At 40.4% G+C, this 18,876-nt stretch overlaps 4 gene segments (V, D, J or C); all 4 read right to left on the bottom strand.

Annotated features, from left to right (window-relative positions):
* Positions 1–1,699: 1,699 nt before the first annotated feature.
* LOC133131598 (T cell receptor beta variable 30-like) lies at positions 1,700–2,340 on the bottom strand. The segment is given in 2 exon segments: positions 1,700–2,073; positions 2,213–2,340. Coding segments are annotated over 2 exon segments (417 nt in total).
* Positions 2,341–5,084: 2,744 nt separating this feature from the next.
* Positions 5,085–7,184, bottom strand: LOC133131231 (T-cell receptor beta chain V region C5-like). The segment is given in 4 exon segments: positions 5,085–5,528; positions 5,688–5,966; positions 6,602–6,957; positions 7,097–7,184. Coding segments are annotated over 3 exon segments (411 nt in total).
* Positions 7,185–8,639: 1,455 nt separating this feature from the next.
* Positions 8,640–10,621, bottom strand: LOC133131230 (T cell receptor beta variable 14-like). The segment is given in 2 exon segments: positions 8,640–9,043; positions 9,879–10,621. Coding segments are annotated over 2 exon segments (489 nt in total).
* Positions 10,622–14,582: 3,961 nt separating this feature from the next.
* Positions 14,583–15,277, bottom strand: LOC133131232 (T-cell receptor beta chain V region C5-like). The segment is given in 2 exon segments: positions 14,583–15,006; positions 15,208–15,277. Coding segments are annotated over 2 exon segments (390 nt in total).
* Positions 15,278–18,876: the final 3,599 nt, after the last annotated feature.

The raw sequence follows: 18,876 nt of genomic DNA, 5'->3' as shown, positions 1-18,876 counted from the left end.
ACTCTTTCATTTTTGACATTACCCATTTCCTGTCTGGATGTGTTATGACACTGCTATTCAAAAGCATAACCAATTAAATCCGACCTTACTCTCTTGCATGAAGCTGAACAAAATAAATGTATCTATCTATCCTTCATCAACAAGAAGTTCGCTTTCAAAAGCTGAGGTAATTTCTGTCTCAGTGTGATTTCACCAGGTGGCTTATGTAGGCTATGTGCATGTTATCCTCATAACTTCATAAAACCTCCAGTTTCTATCTAGGTGTTTTCTTATGAAGGTGCACATAATCTTCTGCCAGTTTTTATGTTTATTTTATGAAAGTGATCACATTACTACAAAGAGAATATCAACATTGAAGCAAGGTTTTATTTTATTTGGATGTGTCAGTGAATGCAGTCACAGAGAAAAAGAAACGTTCTTAGGCATGTTTAGACAGCAGTTGTGGTTGGTGGGTTTTTTGTGAAAGTGCAAGACACGCTGTACCACTGTGCTGACTAGCTGCACAGAAATATGTGCCGCTGTCTTCAGCATTTAACTTTAAGATGAATAAAGATCCTTTCTTATTTCCATTTCCTGTCAAATTAAATTTGCTTGTGTACTTTTCATCTTGGTTGACATTTTTGTTGTAAAGGAATCCAACAAGCTCTAATGACTGTTTCCCTTTAACTCGCTGGTACCAATACATTCTGTCATAGCTGCTGTCATCATGTTGGCAGGTGAGCTGGACATCATCACTGAGTTTCCCAAAGAGAGATGATGGGGACTGCTCAACATTGATGGCTCCTGAGAACCCTGAACAAGAGAGGAGACGTTTCAAACAGAGCATGTCATGTACATCTGTGATGCCAAACAAATATTTAAATTAATGAAATAAATTATAACTACAATAAAATAAATAAATCAATGCATGCAGGCAAGCTATTGATTGATTGAGGCAATATGATCCTTACCTAACAGATAGATTATGTACAGAGCACATGAAGGTAGATAGCAAACTGTGTCCATCTTCAGTAGTATAGTGTGTTCTGATGGATCATCACTGAGAGCACCTTTCCTCTGTTTCAGAACATGAGCTGACTCCTACAGAGTCACACTCTTCACAGCTCATCTCAGATCTGCTCTGAGGAAGTGAATATCCCGTCTCATTTCTGTGAGGTCACACTCGTGTGAAACATGGAGGTTATGTAGATGTTGCCAGTATTAGCTCCCTCTACTGGTCAGCCTTCTCCCCGTGTGAGAGACAGCGTCCCATTGTGAAAGCTTATTACTTCTCAGCTGATGGTATGAAAAATATGAATACTTATTTTCTTCATATAAGTCGGATTACAGCATAAGAAATGACACAACTATGACAAAAATATAAAGTAAGTCTGTATTTGTGGACTGCCCTCCAGATCAAACATCACATTTCCAAAAGGTTCTACTTTGCTAGCCATTTACCATAGCTTGGTTGATTCTGAGAAGTACTTTGATTAGATATTGTTTTGTAGGCTGATTTATATGGGAACTCCAATCCATTTCTAGTCCACAGCATTTGCGCATTCAACATTACTTGACATTTTGGTAATTTTTTCATCAATATTTTTCAAGGAAAAAAAATATTCCAAATAGTTGGGTCAAGTAAAAAGATTTCAGTTCATTGCCACCTATGAATACCATAAACCGCATCTCGTCAGTTAACACCAGAATGAGAATGTTTTCAAAATGATTGGCTTAGTCTAATAATCTTGTGTTTTGTTGCAGGAGGAGGGACAGAGTCGCTTGCTGTGGGACTCGCTGCACAGAAATAAACACCTGTGTCAGACTCCTCAGTCTGAGTGATACTGAGAGAGATATTCTCCCTCTTCGGTCTGGTGCTGGTGAATCGAGCGCTGATGTTCTCTCCCCTCTCTGGCTCATTCAGGTACACAGAAAACATGACAAGCTGTAGTCCTGTAGAGCTCTGCTGGCGGTACCAGAACATGTTGGTATCGGAGCCACTCTGACTGCACTGGAGCTCCACAGAGGAGCCCTGGGTCACCACTGTCTGTGAGGGCCACTGAGAGACCTTCTGTAGAGACTGACACTGGACGTCTGCGAAAAAACGTTTTGCTCATGATGTTGAAATTTAGCACAGTTACAACATTGCTAAGCATCTATTAAGCTGATAAAGTGTTAAAAGATATTACACTTTAAATATGACACAGCAATTTTAGATCTTGGAGGCACTTACAAACCAGGCTGGAAAGTATAAGCAGTAAAAGGGCAGGATCCATTCTAACAGTTTCTGCTTTGTACAGCCAATGAATTACACTGAACTGTGCCCGTTAGACTGAACAAACTGAACAAACACACCCACCACAGAGACACACACAGGTGCATCAACTCATTTATTTTTCACAATACGCATTTCCTGTCTGGATGTGTTATGAAACTCCTATTCAAAAGCATAACCAATTAAATCCGACCTTACTCTATTGCATAAACCTGAACTAAATAAATGTATCTATCTATCCTTCATCAACAAGAAACTTGCCTGCAAAAGCTGAGGTCATTTCTGTCTCAGTGTGATTTCACCAGGTGGTTTATGTAGGCTATGTGCATGTTATCCTCATAACTTCATAAAGCCTCCAGTTTCTATCCAGGTGTTTTCTTATAAAGATTCACATAATCTTCTGCCAGTTTTTATGTTTATGATAGGAAAGTGATCACATTACTACAAAGAGGATATCGACATTGAAGCAAGGTTTTATTGTGTTTGGATGTGTCAGTGAATGCAGTCACAGAGAAAAAGAAACGTTCTTTGACATGTTTAGACAGCAGTTGTGGTTGGTGGGTTTTTTGTGAAAGTGCAAGACACTCTGTACCACTGTGCTGACAAGCTGCACAGAAATAAGTGCCACTGTCTTCAGCATTTAACCTTGTAATGAACAAAGAGCCTTTCTTATTTCCATTTCCTGTCAAATTAAATTTGCTTGTGTACTTTTCCTCTTGGTTGACATTGTCATAGTTAAGGAATCCAACAAGCTCTAATGACTGTTTCCCTTTAACTCGCTGGTACCAATACATTCTGCCATAGCTGCTGTCATCATGTTGACAGGTGAGCTGGACATCATCACTGAGTTTCCCAGAGAGAGATGATGGGGACTGCTCAACATTGATGGCTCCTGAGAACCCTGAACAAGAGAGGAGATGTTTCAAACAGAGCATGTAATGTACATCTGTGATGCCTAACAAATATTTAAATCAATAAAATAAATAATAGCTTTAATAAAATAATAAATAAATGAAATGTGTGCAGCCAAACTATTTGCTTGGGGCAATGTGATCCTTATCTAACAGATAGATTATGTAGAGAGCACATGAAGGTAGATAGCAAATTGTGTCCATCTTCAGTAGTATAGTGTGTTCTGATGGATCATCACTGAGAGCACCTTTCCTCTGTTTCAGAAAATGAGCCGACTCCTACAGAGTCACACTCCTCACAGCTCATCTCAGATCTGCTCTGAGGAAGTGAATATCGCGTCTCATTTCTGTGAGGTCACACTCGTGTGAAACATGGAAGTTATCTAGATTTTGGCAGTACTAGCTCCCTTTAGTGGTCAGCCTTCTCGCTGCGTGAGAGACAGTGACTGATTGTAAAAGCTTTTTGCTTTTCAGCTGATGGCAAGAAAAATATGAGTAGTTATTTTCTTCATAGAAGTCGGACTACAGCATAAGAAATGACACAACTATGACAAAAATATACAGTAAGTCTGCATTTGTGGACTGCCCTCCAGATCAAATCTCACATTTTCAAAAGGTTCTACTCTGCAAGCAATTTACCATAGCTTGGTTGATTCTGAGATGTACTTGGATCAGGTATTGTCTTGTAGGCTGATTTCTATGGGAATTCCAATCCATTTCCAGTACACAGCATTTCAGCATTCAACATTACTTGCCATTTTGGTCATTTTTTCATCAATATTTTTCAAGGAAATTTTTTTTTCTAAATAGCAGGGTCAAGTAAAAAGATTTCAGTTCATTGCCAACTATTAATACCATAAACCGCATCTAGTCAGTTAACACCAGAATGAGAATGTTTTCAAAATTATTGGCTTACTCTAATAATCTTGTGTTTTGTCGCAGGAGGAGGGACAGAGTTGCTTGCTGTGGGACTCGCTGCACAAAAGTAAACACCTGTGTCAGACTCCTCTGTCTGAGTGATCCTGAGAGAGATATTCTCCCTCTTCGGTCTGGTGCTGGTGAATCTAGTGCTGATGTTCTCTCCCCTCTCTGGCTCACTCATGTAGGCAGAAAACATGACAAGCTGTAGTCCTGTAGAGCTCTGCTGACGGTACCAGTACATGTAGGTATCAGAGCCACTCTGACTGCACTGGAGCTCCACAGAGGAGCCTTGGGTCACCACTGTCTGTGAGGGCCACTGAGAGACCTGCTGTGGAGACTGACACTGGACGTCTGCAAAAAAAACTTCTTGCTCATGATGTTGAAATGTACCACAGTTAAAACATTGCAAAGCATCTATTAAGCTGATAAAATGTTAAATGATATCACACTTAAAATATGGCACAGCAATTTTAGATCTTGGAGGCACTTACAAGCCAGGCTGGAAAGTATAAGCAGTAAAAGGTTAGGATCCATTCTAACAGTTTCTGCTTTGCACAGCCAATGCATTACACTAAACTGTGCCCGTTAGACTGAACAAACTGAACAAACACACACCCACGTACACACACACACACACAGGTGCATCAACTCTTTCATTTTTGACATTACGCATTTCCTGTCTGGATGTGTTATGACACTGGTATTCAAAAGCATAACCAATTAAATCCGACCTTACTCTCTTGCATAAAGCTGAACAAAAAAAATGTATCTATCTATCCTTCATCAACAAGAAGTTCGCTTTCAAAAGCTGAGGTAATTTCTGTCTCAGTGTGATTTCACCAGGTGGCTTATGTAGGCTATGTGCATGTTATCCTCATAACTTCATAAAACCTCCAGTTTCTATCTAGGTGTTTTCTTATGATCATAATGTTCATAATCTTCTGCCAGTTTTTATGTTTATTTTATGAAAGTGATCACATTACTACAAAGAGAATATCAACATTGAAGCAAGGTTTTATTGTGTTTGGATGTGTCAGTGAATGCAGTCACAGAGAAAAAGAAACGTTCTTAGGCATGTTTAGCCAGCAGTTATGGTTGGTGGGTTTTTTGTGAAAGTGCAAGACACTCTGTACCACTGTGCTGACTAGCTGCACAGAAATATGTGCCGCTGTCTTCAGCATTTAACTTTAAGATGAACAAAGAGCCTTTCTTATTTCCATTTCCTGTCAAATTAAATTTGCTTGTGTACTTTTCCTCTTGGTTGACATTGTCATAGTTAAGGAATCCAACAAGCTCTAATGACTGTTTCCCTTTAACTCGCTGGTACCAATACATTCTGCCATAGCTGCTGTCATCATATTGGCAGGTGAGCTGGACATCATCACTGAGTTTCCCAAAGAGAGATGATGGGGACTGCTCAACATTGATGGCTCCTGAGAACCCTGAACAAGAGAGGAGATGTTTCAAACAGAGCATGTAATGTACATCTGTAATGCCTAACAAATATTTAAATTAATGAAATAAATTATAACTACAATAAAATAAATAAATAAAGGCATGCAGCCAAGCTATTGATTGATTGAGGCAATGCGAGTCCTTACCAAACAGATAGATGATGTAGAGAGCACATGAAGGTCGATAGCAAACTGTGTCCATCTTCAGTAGCATGGTGTGTTCTGATGGATCATCACTGAGAGCACCTTTCCTCTGTTTCAGAACATGAGCTGACTCCTACAGAGTCACACTCTTCACAGCTCATCTCAGATCTGCTCTGAGGAACTGAATATTGCGTCTCATTTCTGTGAGGTCACACTCGTGTGTAACATGGAGGTTATGTAGATGTTGCCCGTACTAGCTCCATCTACTGGTCAGCCTTCTCCCTGCGTGAGAGACAGCGACCCATTGTGAAAGCAGATTTCAGGTGACTCCCCGCACATTCTCTGACATAGACAAGAAATTAGTCTTTAAAAATGCCTGCACTAAATTAAACTTGATAGTGACAGTAAAGCAACATGTATGGGTGTTCTGTTGCAGTAAAATATTAATGAATAAAAATTAACCTGAGCTTTTAAGCTGATGGCATGAAATATATGAATAGTTATTTTCTTCAGTGAAGTCAGACAACAGCATAAGAAATTGCACTATGACAAATATAAACAGTACATCTGCATCACATCTGCATTCGTGGACTGCCCACCAGATCAAACCTTTTCAAAAGGTACTAGTTTGCTAGCAATTTACCATTGCTTGGTTGATTCTGAGATGTACTTGGATCAGGTATTGTCTTGCAGGCTGATTTCTATGGTAATTCCTATCCATTTCAAATACAAAGTCCAGCATTCAACATTACTTGCCATTTTGGTCATTTTTTCATCAATATTTTTTAAGGCAAAAAATTATTCTAAATAATATGGTCAAATAAAAAGATTTCAGTTTGTTACCAGCTATTATTTCCAAAAACCGCATCTTGTCAGTTAACACCAAAATGAGAATGTTTTCAAAACTGTCGGCTTACTCTAATAATCTTGTGTTTTGTTGCAGGAGGAGGGACAGAGTCGCTTGCTGTGGGACTCACTGCACAGAAGTAAACACCTGTGTCAGACTCCTCTGTCTGAGTGATAGTGAGAGAGATATTCTCTGTCTTTGGTCTGGTGCTGGTGAATCTAGCGCTGATGTTCTCTCCCCTCTCTGGCTCATTCAGGTACACAGAAAACATGACAAGCTGTAGTCCTGTAGAGCTCTGCTGGCGGTACCAGTACATGTAGGTATCAGAGCCACTCTGACTGCACTGGAGCTCCACAGAGGAGCCCTGGGTCACCACTGTCTGTGAGGGCCACTGAGAGACCTTCTGTTGAGACTGACACTGGACGTCTGCGAAAAAACATTTTGCTCATGATGTTGAAATGTAGCACAGTTCCAACATTGCTAAGCATCTATTAAGCTGATGAAGTGTTAAATGATATTACACTTAAAATATGGCACAGCAATTTTAGATCTTGGAGGCACTTACAAGCCAGGCTGGAAAGTATAAGCAGTAAAAGAGCAGAATCCATTCTAATAGTTTCTGCTTTGTACAGCCGATGAATTACACTAAACTGTGCCCGTTAGACTGAACAAACTGAACAAATACACACCCACCCACCCACCCACACACACACACACTTGCATCAACTCTTTCATTTTTGAGATTACCCATTTCCTGTCTGGATGAGTTATCACACTGCTATTCAAAAGCATAACCAATTAAATCCGACCTTACTCTATTGCATAAACCACCTACTCCACTCAGCTCCTTCTTCAAGCAATGGTCCTGTCCCGCCTGGACTATTGTAATTCTCTGCTGGCTGGCCTTCCAGCATCTACCATCAGACCCATACAATTGATCCAGAATGCAGCAGCCCGTCTGGTATTCAATGTTCCCAGACATTCACATGTCACCCCCCTGCTCAGCAACCTCCACTGGCTGCCTGTTATGGCTCGCATCAAATTAAAAACTTTGGGGGTGTCTCGGTGGCGCAGCCTGCAGAGCACTGACCGCATGCTCATTGTGAGCTGCGACGTCAAATGGTTAGAATCCGACCGTCTGACAATTTGTTGCATGTCTTTCCCTCTCTCTCGCCCCCATTCTTCCTGTCTCTATATACTGTCCAATAAAGCTGAAAAAGGCCTAAAAATAAAATAAATTTTTTTAAAACTTTGGTGCTTGCATACCAGGCAGTTAAAGGATCAGCCCCTGTATATATTCAATCTCTTATCAAGACCTATACACCAACAAGACCCCTCCGTTCTGCCACTTCGTGCCGTCTGGCGCCTCCCCCTCGCCACACCTGCACTTCACGCTCATGACTGCTGTCTGTCCTGGTCCCACAGTGGTGGAATGACCTCCCGGTGGATGTCAGAACGGCAGAGTCTCTGACCTCCTTCAAGTGCAGACTGAAGACCCATCTCCCTCCCCAACTCCCCACCATGATTAGCCTTAGACTGTAATGGCACTTATGTATAGATTGTATAGACATTGTTACTTGTATAGGTATTGTTGTTTTTTATTGGCTGTTGTATTGTTGTATTCTAGCTGCCAACTGTGGTATGCTAGTTTGAAGGTTGATTGTACTCTTCAAGGGTTCTGATTATCTGTATGTTTAGACAAGGACTGGGAACTGTACTGTCCTCTCAGGTCCTCTTTGTACTTGTTCTTGTGTTTGATTTGCACTTTGTTGTACGTCGCTCTGGAAAAGAGCGTCTGCTAAATGCCATGTAATGTAATAAACCTGAACTAAATAAATGTATCTATCTATCCTTCATCAACAAGAAACTTGCTTTCAAAAGCTGAGGTCATGACTGTCTCAGTGTGATTTCACCAGGTGGTTTATGTAGGCTATGTGCATGTTATCCTCATAACTTCATAAAGCCTCCAGTTTCTATCCAGGTGTTTTCTTATGAAGGTGCACCTAATCTTCTGCCAGTTTTTATGTTCATGAAATGAAAGTGATCACATTACTACAAAGAGAATATCAACATTGAAGCAAGGTTTTATTTTATTTGGATGTGTCAGTGAATGCAGTCACAGAGAAAAGTAAACATTCTTTGGCATGTTTAAACAGCAGTTGTGGTTGGTGGGTTTTTTGTGAAAGTGCAAGTCACTCTGTTCCACTGTGCTGACTAGCTGCACAGAAATAAGTGCCACTGTCTTCAGCATTTAACATTGTAATGAGCAAAGAGCCTTTCCTATTTCCATTTCCTGTCAAATTAAATTTTCTCCTGTACTTTTCATCTTTGTTGATATTGTTGTTGTAAAGGAATCCAACAAACTCTAATGACTCTTTCCCTTTAACTCGCTGGTACCAATACATCCTGCCGTAGCTGCTGTCATCATGTTGGCAGGTGAGCTGGACATCATCACTGAGTTTCCCAAAGAGAGATGATGGGGACTGCTCAACAATGATGGCTCCTGAGAACCCTGAACAAGAGAGGAGACGTTTCAAACAGAGCATGTCATGTCTGTGATGCCTAACAAATATTTAAATAGATGAAACAAATAATAGCTTTAATAAAATAATAAATAATAAATGCAGGCAGCCAGCACCTTTCCTCTGTTTCAGAACATGAGCTGACTCCTACAGAGTCAGACTCCTCACAGCTCATCTCAGATCTGCTCTGAGGAACTGAATATCGTGTCTCATTTCTGTGAGGTCACACTCGTGTGAAACATGGAGGTTATGTAGATGTTGCCAGTACTAGCTCCCTCTACTGGCCAGCCATCTCCCTGCATGAGAGACAGCGACTCATTGTGAAAGCTTATTACTTTTCAGCTGATGGCATGAAAAATATGAATAGTTATTTTCTTCATAGAAGTTGGATTACAGCATAAGAGATGACACAACTATGACAAAAATATATAGTAAGTCTGCATTTGTGGACTGCCCTCCAGATAAAACTTCACATTTTCAAAAGGTTCTTGTTTGCTAGCAATTTAGATATTGTCTTTTAGGCTGATTTCTATGGGAATTCCAATCCATTTCTAGTACACAGCATTTCAGCATTCAACATTACTTGCCATTTTGGTCATTTTTTCATCAATATTTTTCAAGGAAAATAATTATTCTAAATAGTATGGTCAAGTAAAAAGATTTCAGTTCATTGCAACCTATTAATACCATAAACCACGTCTAGTCAGTTAACACCAAAATGAAAATGTTTTCGAAATGATTGGCTTAGTCTAATAATCTTGTGTTTTGTTGCAGGAGGAGGGACAGAGTCACTTGCTGTGGGACTCGCTGCACAGAAGTAAACACCTGTGTCAGACTCCTCTGTCTGAATGATAGTGAGAGAGATATTCTCCCTCTTCGGTCTGGTGCTGGTGAATCTAGCGCTGATGTTCTCTCCCCTCTCTGGCTCACTCGGATACTGAGAAAACATGACAAGCTGTAGTCCTGTAGAGCTCTGCTGACGGTACCAGTACATGTAGGTATCAGAGCCACTCTGACTGCACTGGAGCTCCACAGAGGAGCCCTGGGTCACCACTGTCTGCGAGGGCCACTGAGAGATCTTCTGTGGAGACTGACACTGGACGTCTGTGAAAAAAACGTTTTGCTCATGATGTTGAAATGTACCACAGTTAAAACATTGCTAAGCATCTATTCAGCTGATGAAGTGAAATGATATTACACTTAAAATATGGGATAGTAATTTTAGATCTTGGAGGCACTTACAAGCCAGGCTGGAAAGTATGAGCAGTAAAAGAGCAGGATCCATTCTTATAGTTTCTGCTTTGCGCAGCCAATGAATTACACTAAACTGTGCCCGATAGACTGAACAAACTGAACAAACACACAACCACGTACACACACACACACACACACTTGCATCAACTCTTTCATTTTTGAGATTACCCATTTCCTGTCTGGATGTGTTATGACACTGCTATTCAAAAGCATAACCAATTAAATCCGACCTTACTCTCTTGCATGAAGCTGAACAAAACAAATGTATCTATCTATCCTTCATCAACAAGAAGTTCGCTTTCCAAAGCTGAGGTAATTTCTGTCTCAGTGTGATTTCACCAGGTGGTTTATGTAGGCTATGTGCATGTTATCCTCAGAACTTCATAAAGCCTCCAGTTTCTATCCAGGTGTTTTCTTATGAACGTGCACATAATCTTCTTCCAGTTTTTATGTTTATTTTATGAAAGGGATCACATTACTACAAAGAGAATATCGACATTGAAGCAAGGTTTTATTTTATTTGGATGTGTCAGTGAATGCAGTCACAGAGAAAAAGAAACGTTCTTAGGCATGTTTAAACAGCAGTTGTGGTTGGTGGGTTTTTTGTGAAAGTGCAAGACACTCTGTTCCACTGTGCTGACTAGCTGCACAGAAATATGTGCCGCTGTCTTCAGCATTTAACTTTAAGATGAATAAAGAGCCTTTCTTATTTCCATTTCCTGTCAAATTAAATTTGCTTGTGTACTTTTCATCTTGGTTGACATTGTCGTAGTTAAGGAATCCAACAAGCTCTAATGACTGTTTCCCTTTAACTCGCTGGTACCAATACATTTTGTCATAGTTGCTGTCATCATGTTGGCAGGTGAACTGGACATCATCACTGAGTTTTCCAAAGAGAGATGATGGGGACTGCTCAACATTGATGGCTCCTGAGAAGCCTGAACAAGAGAGGAGACGTTTCAAACAGAGCATGTAATGTACATCTGTGATGCCTAACAAATATTTAAATCAATAAAATAAATAATAGCTTTAATAAAATAAATAAATAAAATGTGTGCAGCCAAACTATTTGATTGGGGCAATGCGATCCTTACCTAACAGATAGATTATGTAGAGAGCACATGAAGGTGGATAGCAAATTGTGTCCATCTTCAGTAGTATGGTGTGTTCTGATGGATCATCACTGAGAGCACCTTTCCTCTGTTTCAGAACATGAGCTGACTCCTACAGAGTCAGACTCCTCACAGCTCATCTCAGATCTGTTCTGAGGAAGTGAATATCACGTCTCATTTCTGTGAGGTCACACTCGTGTGAAACATGGAGGTTATCTAGATGTTGGCAGTACTAGCTCCCTTTAGTGGTCAGCCTTCTCGCTGTGTGAGAGACAGTGACTGACTGTGAAAGCTTATTGCTTTTCAGCTGATGGCACGAAAAATATGAGTAGTTATTTTCTTCATAGAAGTTGGACTACAGCATAAGAAATGACACAACTATGACAAAAATATACAGTAAGTCTGCATTTGTGGACTGCCCTCCAGATCAAACCTCACATTTTAAAAAGGTTCTACTCTGCAAGCAATTTACCATAGCTTGGTTGATTCTGAGATGTACTTGGATCAGGTATTGTCTTGTAGGCTGATTTCTATGGGAATTCCAATCCATTTCCAGTACACAGCATTTCAGCATTCAACATTACTTGCCATTTTGGTAATTTTTTCATCAATATTTTTCAAGGAAATTTTTTTTTCTAAATAGCAGGGTCAAGCAAAAAGATATCAGTTTATTGCCAACTATTAATACCATAAACCGCATCCAGTCAGTTAACACCAGAATGAGAATGTTTTCAAAATGATTGGCTTACTCTAATAATCTTGTGTTTTGTCGCAGGAGGAGGGACAGAGTCACTTGCTGTGGGACTCGCTGCACAAAAATAAACACCTGTGTCAGACTCCACTGTCTGAGTGATACTGAGAGAGATATTCTCCCTCCTCGGTCTGGTGCTGGTGAATCTAGCGCTGATGTTCTCTCCCCTCTCTGGCTCACTCATGTAGGCAGAAAACATGACAAGCTGTAGTCCTGTAGAGCTCTGCTGACGGTACCAGAACATGTTCTGGTCGGACCCACTCTGACTGCACTGGAGCTCCACAGAGGAGCCCTGGGTCACCACTGTCTGTGAGGGCCACTGAGAGACCTTCTGTTGAGACTGACACTGGACGTCTGTGAAAAAACATTTTGCTCATGATGTTGAAATTTAGCACAGTTAGAACATTGCTAAGCATCTATTAAGCTGATGAAGTGTTAAATGATATTACACTTAAAATATGGCACAGCAATTTTAGATCTTGGAGGCACTTACAAGCCAGGCTGGAAAGTATAAGCAGTAAAAGAGTAGAATCCATTCTAATAGTTTCTGCTTTGTACAGCCGATGAATTACACTAAACTGTACCTGTTAGACTGAACAAACTGAACAAATACACACCCACCCACCCACACACACACACACTTGCATCAACTCTTTCATTTTTGAGATTACCCATTTCCTGTCTGGATGTGTTATGACACTGCTATTCAAAAGCATAACCAATTAAATCCGACCTTACTCTCTTGCATAAAGCTGAACTAAAAAAATGTATCTATCTATTCTTCATCAACAAGAAGTTCGCTTTCAAAAGCTGAGGTAATTTCTGTCTCAGTGTGATTTCACCAGGTGGCTTATGTAGGCTATGTGCATGTTATCCTCATAACTTCATAAAACCTCCAGTTTCTATCTAGGTGTTTTCTTATGAAGGTGCACATAATCTTCTGCCAGTTTTTATGTTTATTTTATGAAAGTTATCACATTACTAGAGAATATCAACATTGAAGCAAGGTTTTATTTTATTTGGATGTGTATTTGGATTGGCATGTTTAGACAGCAGTTGTGGTTGGTGGGTTTTTTGTGAAAGTGCAAGACACTCTGTTCCACTGTGCTGACTAGCTGCACAGAAATATGTGCCGCTGTCTTCAGCATTTAACTTTAAGATGAATAAAGAGCCTTTCTTATTTCCATTTCCTGTCAAATTAAATTTGCTTGTGTACTTTTCATCTTGGTTGACATTGTCATAGTTAAGGAATCCAACAAGCTCTAATGACTGTTTCCCTTTAACTTGCCGGTACCAATACATTTTGTCATAGCTGCTGTCATCATGTTGGCAGGTGAGCTGGACATCATCACTGAGTTTCCCAAAGAGAGATGATGGGGACTGCTCAACATTGATGGCTCCTGAGAACCCTGAACAAGAGAGGAGATGTTTCAAACAGAGCATGTCATGTACATTTGTAATGCCTAACAAATATTTAAATTAATGAAATAAATTATAACTACAATAAAAAAATAAAAAAAATGCATGCAGCCAAGCTATTGATTGATTGAGGCAATGTGAGTCCTTACCAAACAGATAGATGATGTAGAGAGCACCTGAAGGTAGATAGCAAACTGTGTCCATCTTCAGTAGTATAGTGTGTTCTGATGGATCATCACTGAGAGCACCTTTCCTCTGTTTCAGAACATGAGCCGACTCCTACAGAGTCAGACTCCTCACAGCTCATCTCAGATCTGTTCTGAGGAAGTGAATATCACGTCTCATTTCTGTGAGGTCACACTCGTGTGAAACATGGAGGTTATGTAGATGTTGCCAGTACTAGCCCCCTCTTTTGGTCAGCCTTATCCCTGCATGAGAGACAGCTATTTTTATTGTGAAAGTGGATTTCAGGTCCACGCACATTCTCAGACATGAACAAGGAATGAGTCTTTAAAAATGCCTACACTAAATGAAACCTGATAGTGACAGTAAAGGAATATGTACGCTGCATGGGTGTTCTGTTGCAATGAAATACAAATAAAAAATTTATCTGAGCCTTTCAGCTAATGGCATTAAAAATATGAATAGTCATTGTCTTCATAGAAGTCGGACAACAGCATAAGAAATGACACAACTATGACAAAACTATACAGTAAGTCTGCATTTGTGGACTGCCCTCCAGATCAAATCTCACAGTTTCAAAAGGTTCTACTCTGCAAGCAATTTACCATAGCTTGATTCTGAGATGTACTTGGATCAGGTATTGTCTTGTAGGCTGATTCCTATGGGAATTCCAATCCATTTCGAGTACACAGCATTTCAGCATTCAAAATTACTTGCCATTTTGGTCATTTTTTCATTAATATTTTTCAAGGAAAAAAAAAATTCTAAATAGTAGGGTCAATTAAAAAGATTTCAGTTCATTGCCACCTATTAATACCATAAACCGCATCCAGTCAGTTAACACCAGAATGAGAATGTTTTCAAAATGATTGGCTTACTCTAATAATCTAGTGTTTTGTTGCAGGAGGAGGGACAGAGTTGCTTGCTGTGGGACTCGCTGCACAGAAGTAAACACCTGTGTCAGACTCCTCTGTCTGAGTGATACTGAGAGAGATATTCTCTGTCTTTGGTCTGGTGCTGGTGAATCTAGCGCTGATGTTCTCTCCCCTCTCTGGCTCATTCAGGTACACAGAAAACACGACAAGCTGTAGTCCTGTAGAGCTCTGCTGGCGGTACCAGTACATGTAGCTATCAGAGCCACTCTGACTGCACTGGAGCTCCACAGAGGAGCCCTGGGTCACCACTGTCTGTGAGGGCCACTGAGAGACCTTCTGTTGAGACTGACACTGGACGTCTGCGGATATAAATAAGCACCAATTTCACTCACATGAATAGATTCAAACATCGAACAACTGAGCGTAAGATAAAATATGAAGCAAAATGCAATACAATCATTTCACAACCTGAAATTCTCTGATAGTTGACCTGTACATATGAATGTTGTCACTGCATTTTAATTTATTCATTAGTGTAAAATAAAATAAAATACACTCACAGGCCAGGCTGAAAAGTAACAGCAGCAAAAGTCCAGGCTCCATTCTCTGAGCTCTGAGAGACAGACTCAAAGCAACTCTTTTTAACGGGAGGAAACAGCACTTCAGTTCACTAACCACTTCCTATCTGACAGTGCTACGGTTTGAATGAAGTACATAAATAATACACTTGGAACCTATGCACATAAAATGTATTTCTTGTTTCAAACCATGAATGTCATGCTGAATTGATCTGTAGCGAAGAAATATATCTTTAAATATCACACACACACACACACACACACACACACACACACACACACACACACACACACACACACACACACACACACACACACACACACACACACACACACACACACACACACACACACACACACACACACACACACACACACACACACACACACACACACACACACACACACACACACACACACACACACACACACACACACACACACACACACACACACACACACACACACACACACACACACACACACACACACACACACACACACACACACACACACACAGGAGGCGACATGGCTCAGGCAGTAAGAGCAGTCGTCTGGCAGTCGGAGGGTTGCCGGTTCGATCCCCCGCCCGGGGTGTGTCGAAGTGTCCCTGAGCCAGACATCTAACCCCCAAATGCTCCTGACGAGCTGGCCGGCGCCTTGCATGGCAGCCAATCGCCGTTGGTGTGTGAGTGTGTGTATGAGTGGGTGAATGAGAAGCATCAATTGTACAGCGCTTTGGCGCTATATAAAAGCCAAATTTACCATTTACACACACAGGTCCAAAGATCTCTTTAAGTGGGGACCCCTTTTTAGTAAACCCCACCCTGTGGCTGTTTTTTTACTGCCATTTAAGTCTCTGAACTCTTCATTTTACATAAATGGTGTAATTTCACTGACCAGTAGTCCTCACTTTCAGAAATTAAGACTTTATGAACATATTTTAACAGTCATGGAATGGGAAATTGATGTATTCTTTGCAGTGCACATAACATTGCTGACATAATATGGCTTCAAGAGGGTAAAACATCTCTCAGTAAACATTTAAAGTGCCTGATAGAAAAGAATGAGCATTGTCGTACAAGCTGCTGCAGTTGTGTTTGGAATGAAAACCAAACACAGCGCCACAGAATCCCTGCATTATGCGACTGTGCAGAGACTGTCAACATCTGATGACCTGGTAATGTTGTTTGTGAATATATCAGCCTGGTAATGTTGTTTGTGAATATATCAGTCCCTATCAAGTGTACTCATTGTTGCACAATGAAAGAGATGTTACCGCGTGCGTTTAGGCAGCTTCACTTTGAGTGCTTTGTTTTTTTGTGTGGGTTCAAGATAACTTGTACCACTGTGCCTACTAGCTGCACAGAAGTATGTGCCACTGTCTTCAGCACTCAGCCTTGAGATAACTAAAGAGCCTCTCTTATCTCCACTTCCTGTCAAATTAAATTTCTCTTTATACTTTTCATCTTGAGTTACTGTAGCATACACAAGGAATCCGACAAGCTCTAATGCCTGTTGTGCTTTAACTTGTTGGTACCACAGCATTCTGTTATAGGTGCTGTCGTCATGTTGGCAGGTGAGATGGACATCATCACTGAGTTTCCCAAAGAGAGATGATGGGGACTGCTCAACATTGATGGCTCCTGAGAACCCTGAACAGAGGAGAGAGAACATTTATAATTCAGAGCAAAACATGTGGAACTAGTAAGTCTTACAAATACTGTATGTACATTAATACAATTATAATATATAATATACATTAAGATAGGTGCAGAGTACTTACCTAACAGAGACATTATGCATACATGGAGTACATAGCAGGCTCTCTCCATCTTAGACAAGAGCAGGGTGTTCATATTAATCACAGCATAGACAGGAATGTTCCTGTGTTTCAGAACAATAGCAAACCCAGCAGAGCGACTCTATTTAAACTCTCAGCCTATCACTGCCCACTCATGAACTCTGTGATTGTTTAATGTTGAATTTGGAGGCTTCATGTTGCTAAGAGTGGCTCCCTCTACTGGTAGGAATCCTCACTACACTGTAAGGAATAGCACATGGAGGGTTTTTTTAAAAGCCTTTGAGTAGAAGAACAGGAAAAGTATAAACAATTCACAAGTTTTCATGTCTATGACTTCTTGCATGTGTTCTATGTGAGGTGAAAACCCAGCACTTCAGAACATCATGCCAAAAAAGACTCTGAAGGAAAAAAACTAACAAAAAACAAATCATCAGAAAAATAAGAAGTATCACGATTGTCGTCTGCACATACAGTATGAGAATCAGCAGTGATTATTATTATTATTTTTTGATATTTCTTTTTAGGCCTTTTTCAGCTTTATTGGACAGTATATAGTATAGAGAGACAGGAAGAATGGGAGCGAGAGAGAGGGGAAGACATGCGACAAATGTCGGACGGTCGGATTCGAACCGCCGACGTCGCGGCTCGCAATGAGCATGCGGTCAGTGCTCCACAGGCTGCGCCACCGAGACACCCTGAAACTGCAGTGATTATTGAGTGTAGTGCTAAGCTACACGAAGAAAATAAGGAAAATGAGACAAGCCAGATGAGCTCCAGACCTTGGGTATTGAGTTTTGTTTTGGTACTGAATTTTAACTTTGTGACTTTACTGGTAAAATGTTTGTGTAGATAGATAAAACCAACCAGTGCCCAGTCCAAATGCAGAGCGGAAGATGAAAACTGTTAATTTACTTTGTTGGGAGAAACGGAAACATACTCTTAAAACTAGAATTAAATTGAAACTGAAATCTAAAATGTTTAGGTTATTCCGGTTATTAGTTCATGTACTTAACATCAATAGCCTATTAAGGCATATATTTGTACTGAAAAACTTGAGGTCTGCTTCTTTATCCCCATCCACCCCATCCAACTTGTGGTTGAGTTGTCGATGTCTCAAGTTATATAATATCATATCATTATATATTTATATCATACAAAAAACTGCGACGTAATAAAACCTCAAAACAGTGATGTCATATTCTCTGCTAGCGAGAACAACAGTTTAGATTCTTATCTGTTTATTATTTGCAATTCTGGGAAATAAAACAGCAGGCTCTCCCATGCCACGCTACTGGTTTACAACCCTGACCTAGTCACAGACTCAGACAATAAAAGGCATATTCTTGATCCTTGATACCATTCCTCTACGTCAGAAAATCATGTTCCAATATAAGAACAAAAATATAAAATTCAGAAGTCACATGAATAAAATGTATCTTCACTCTCTTTTCTTCCGCGTCAGGCGGTAAAAGCAGTCAGAAGGTTACCAGTTTTATCCCGCCCAAGGCATGTAGAAGTGTCCCTGAGCAAGACACCTAACCCTCTCTCCCCGTTGCAGCACCTGCAGGAATGAGCATCCTGTGGATGTCAGAACAGCAGAGTCTTCGACCAATTTCAAGCCCAGGCTCAAGACTGCTCTTCAGGCTGCACCTTTCCCTCCCTATCCCACCACTATGATTAGCCTTGTGCATGCCATAGATTATGATAGCACTTATATATAGCTATTTTTGTACTTGGGGTATTCTAGCTGCCAACCATGATAGTTGATAAGTTGATGTATTCTTCAAGGTTTCAAATTGTATGGGTATGGTCACGCTAGGACTCGGAACCGTACTTTCCTCTAGGGT

Source organism: Conger conger, chromosome 6, assembly GCF_963514075.1.
Source record: "Conger conger chromosome 6, fConCon1.1, whole genome shotgun sequence".
Classification (NCBI taxonomy): Eukaryota; Metazoa; Chordata; class Actinopteri; order Anguilliformes; family Congridae; genus Conger; species Conger conger.
Note: the sequence above shows the minus strand (reverse complement) of the source record. Positions and strands in the feature narration are given on the sequence as shown.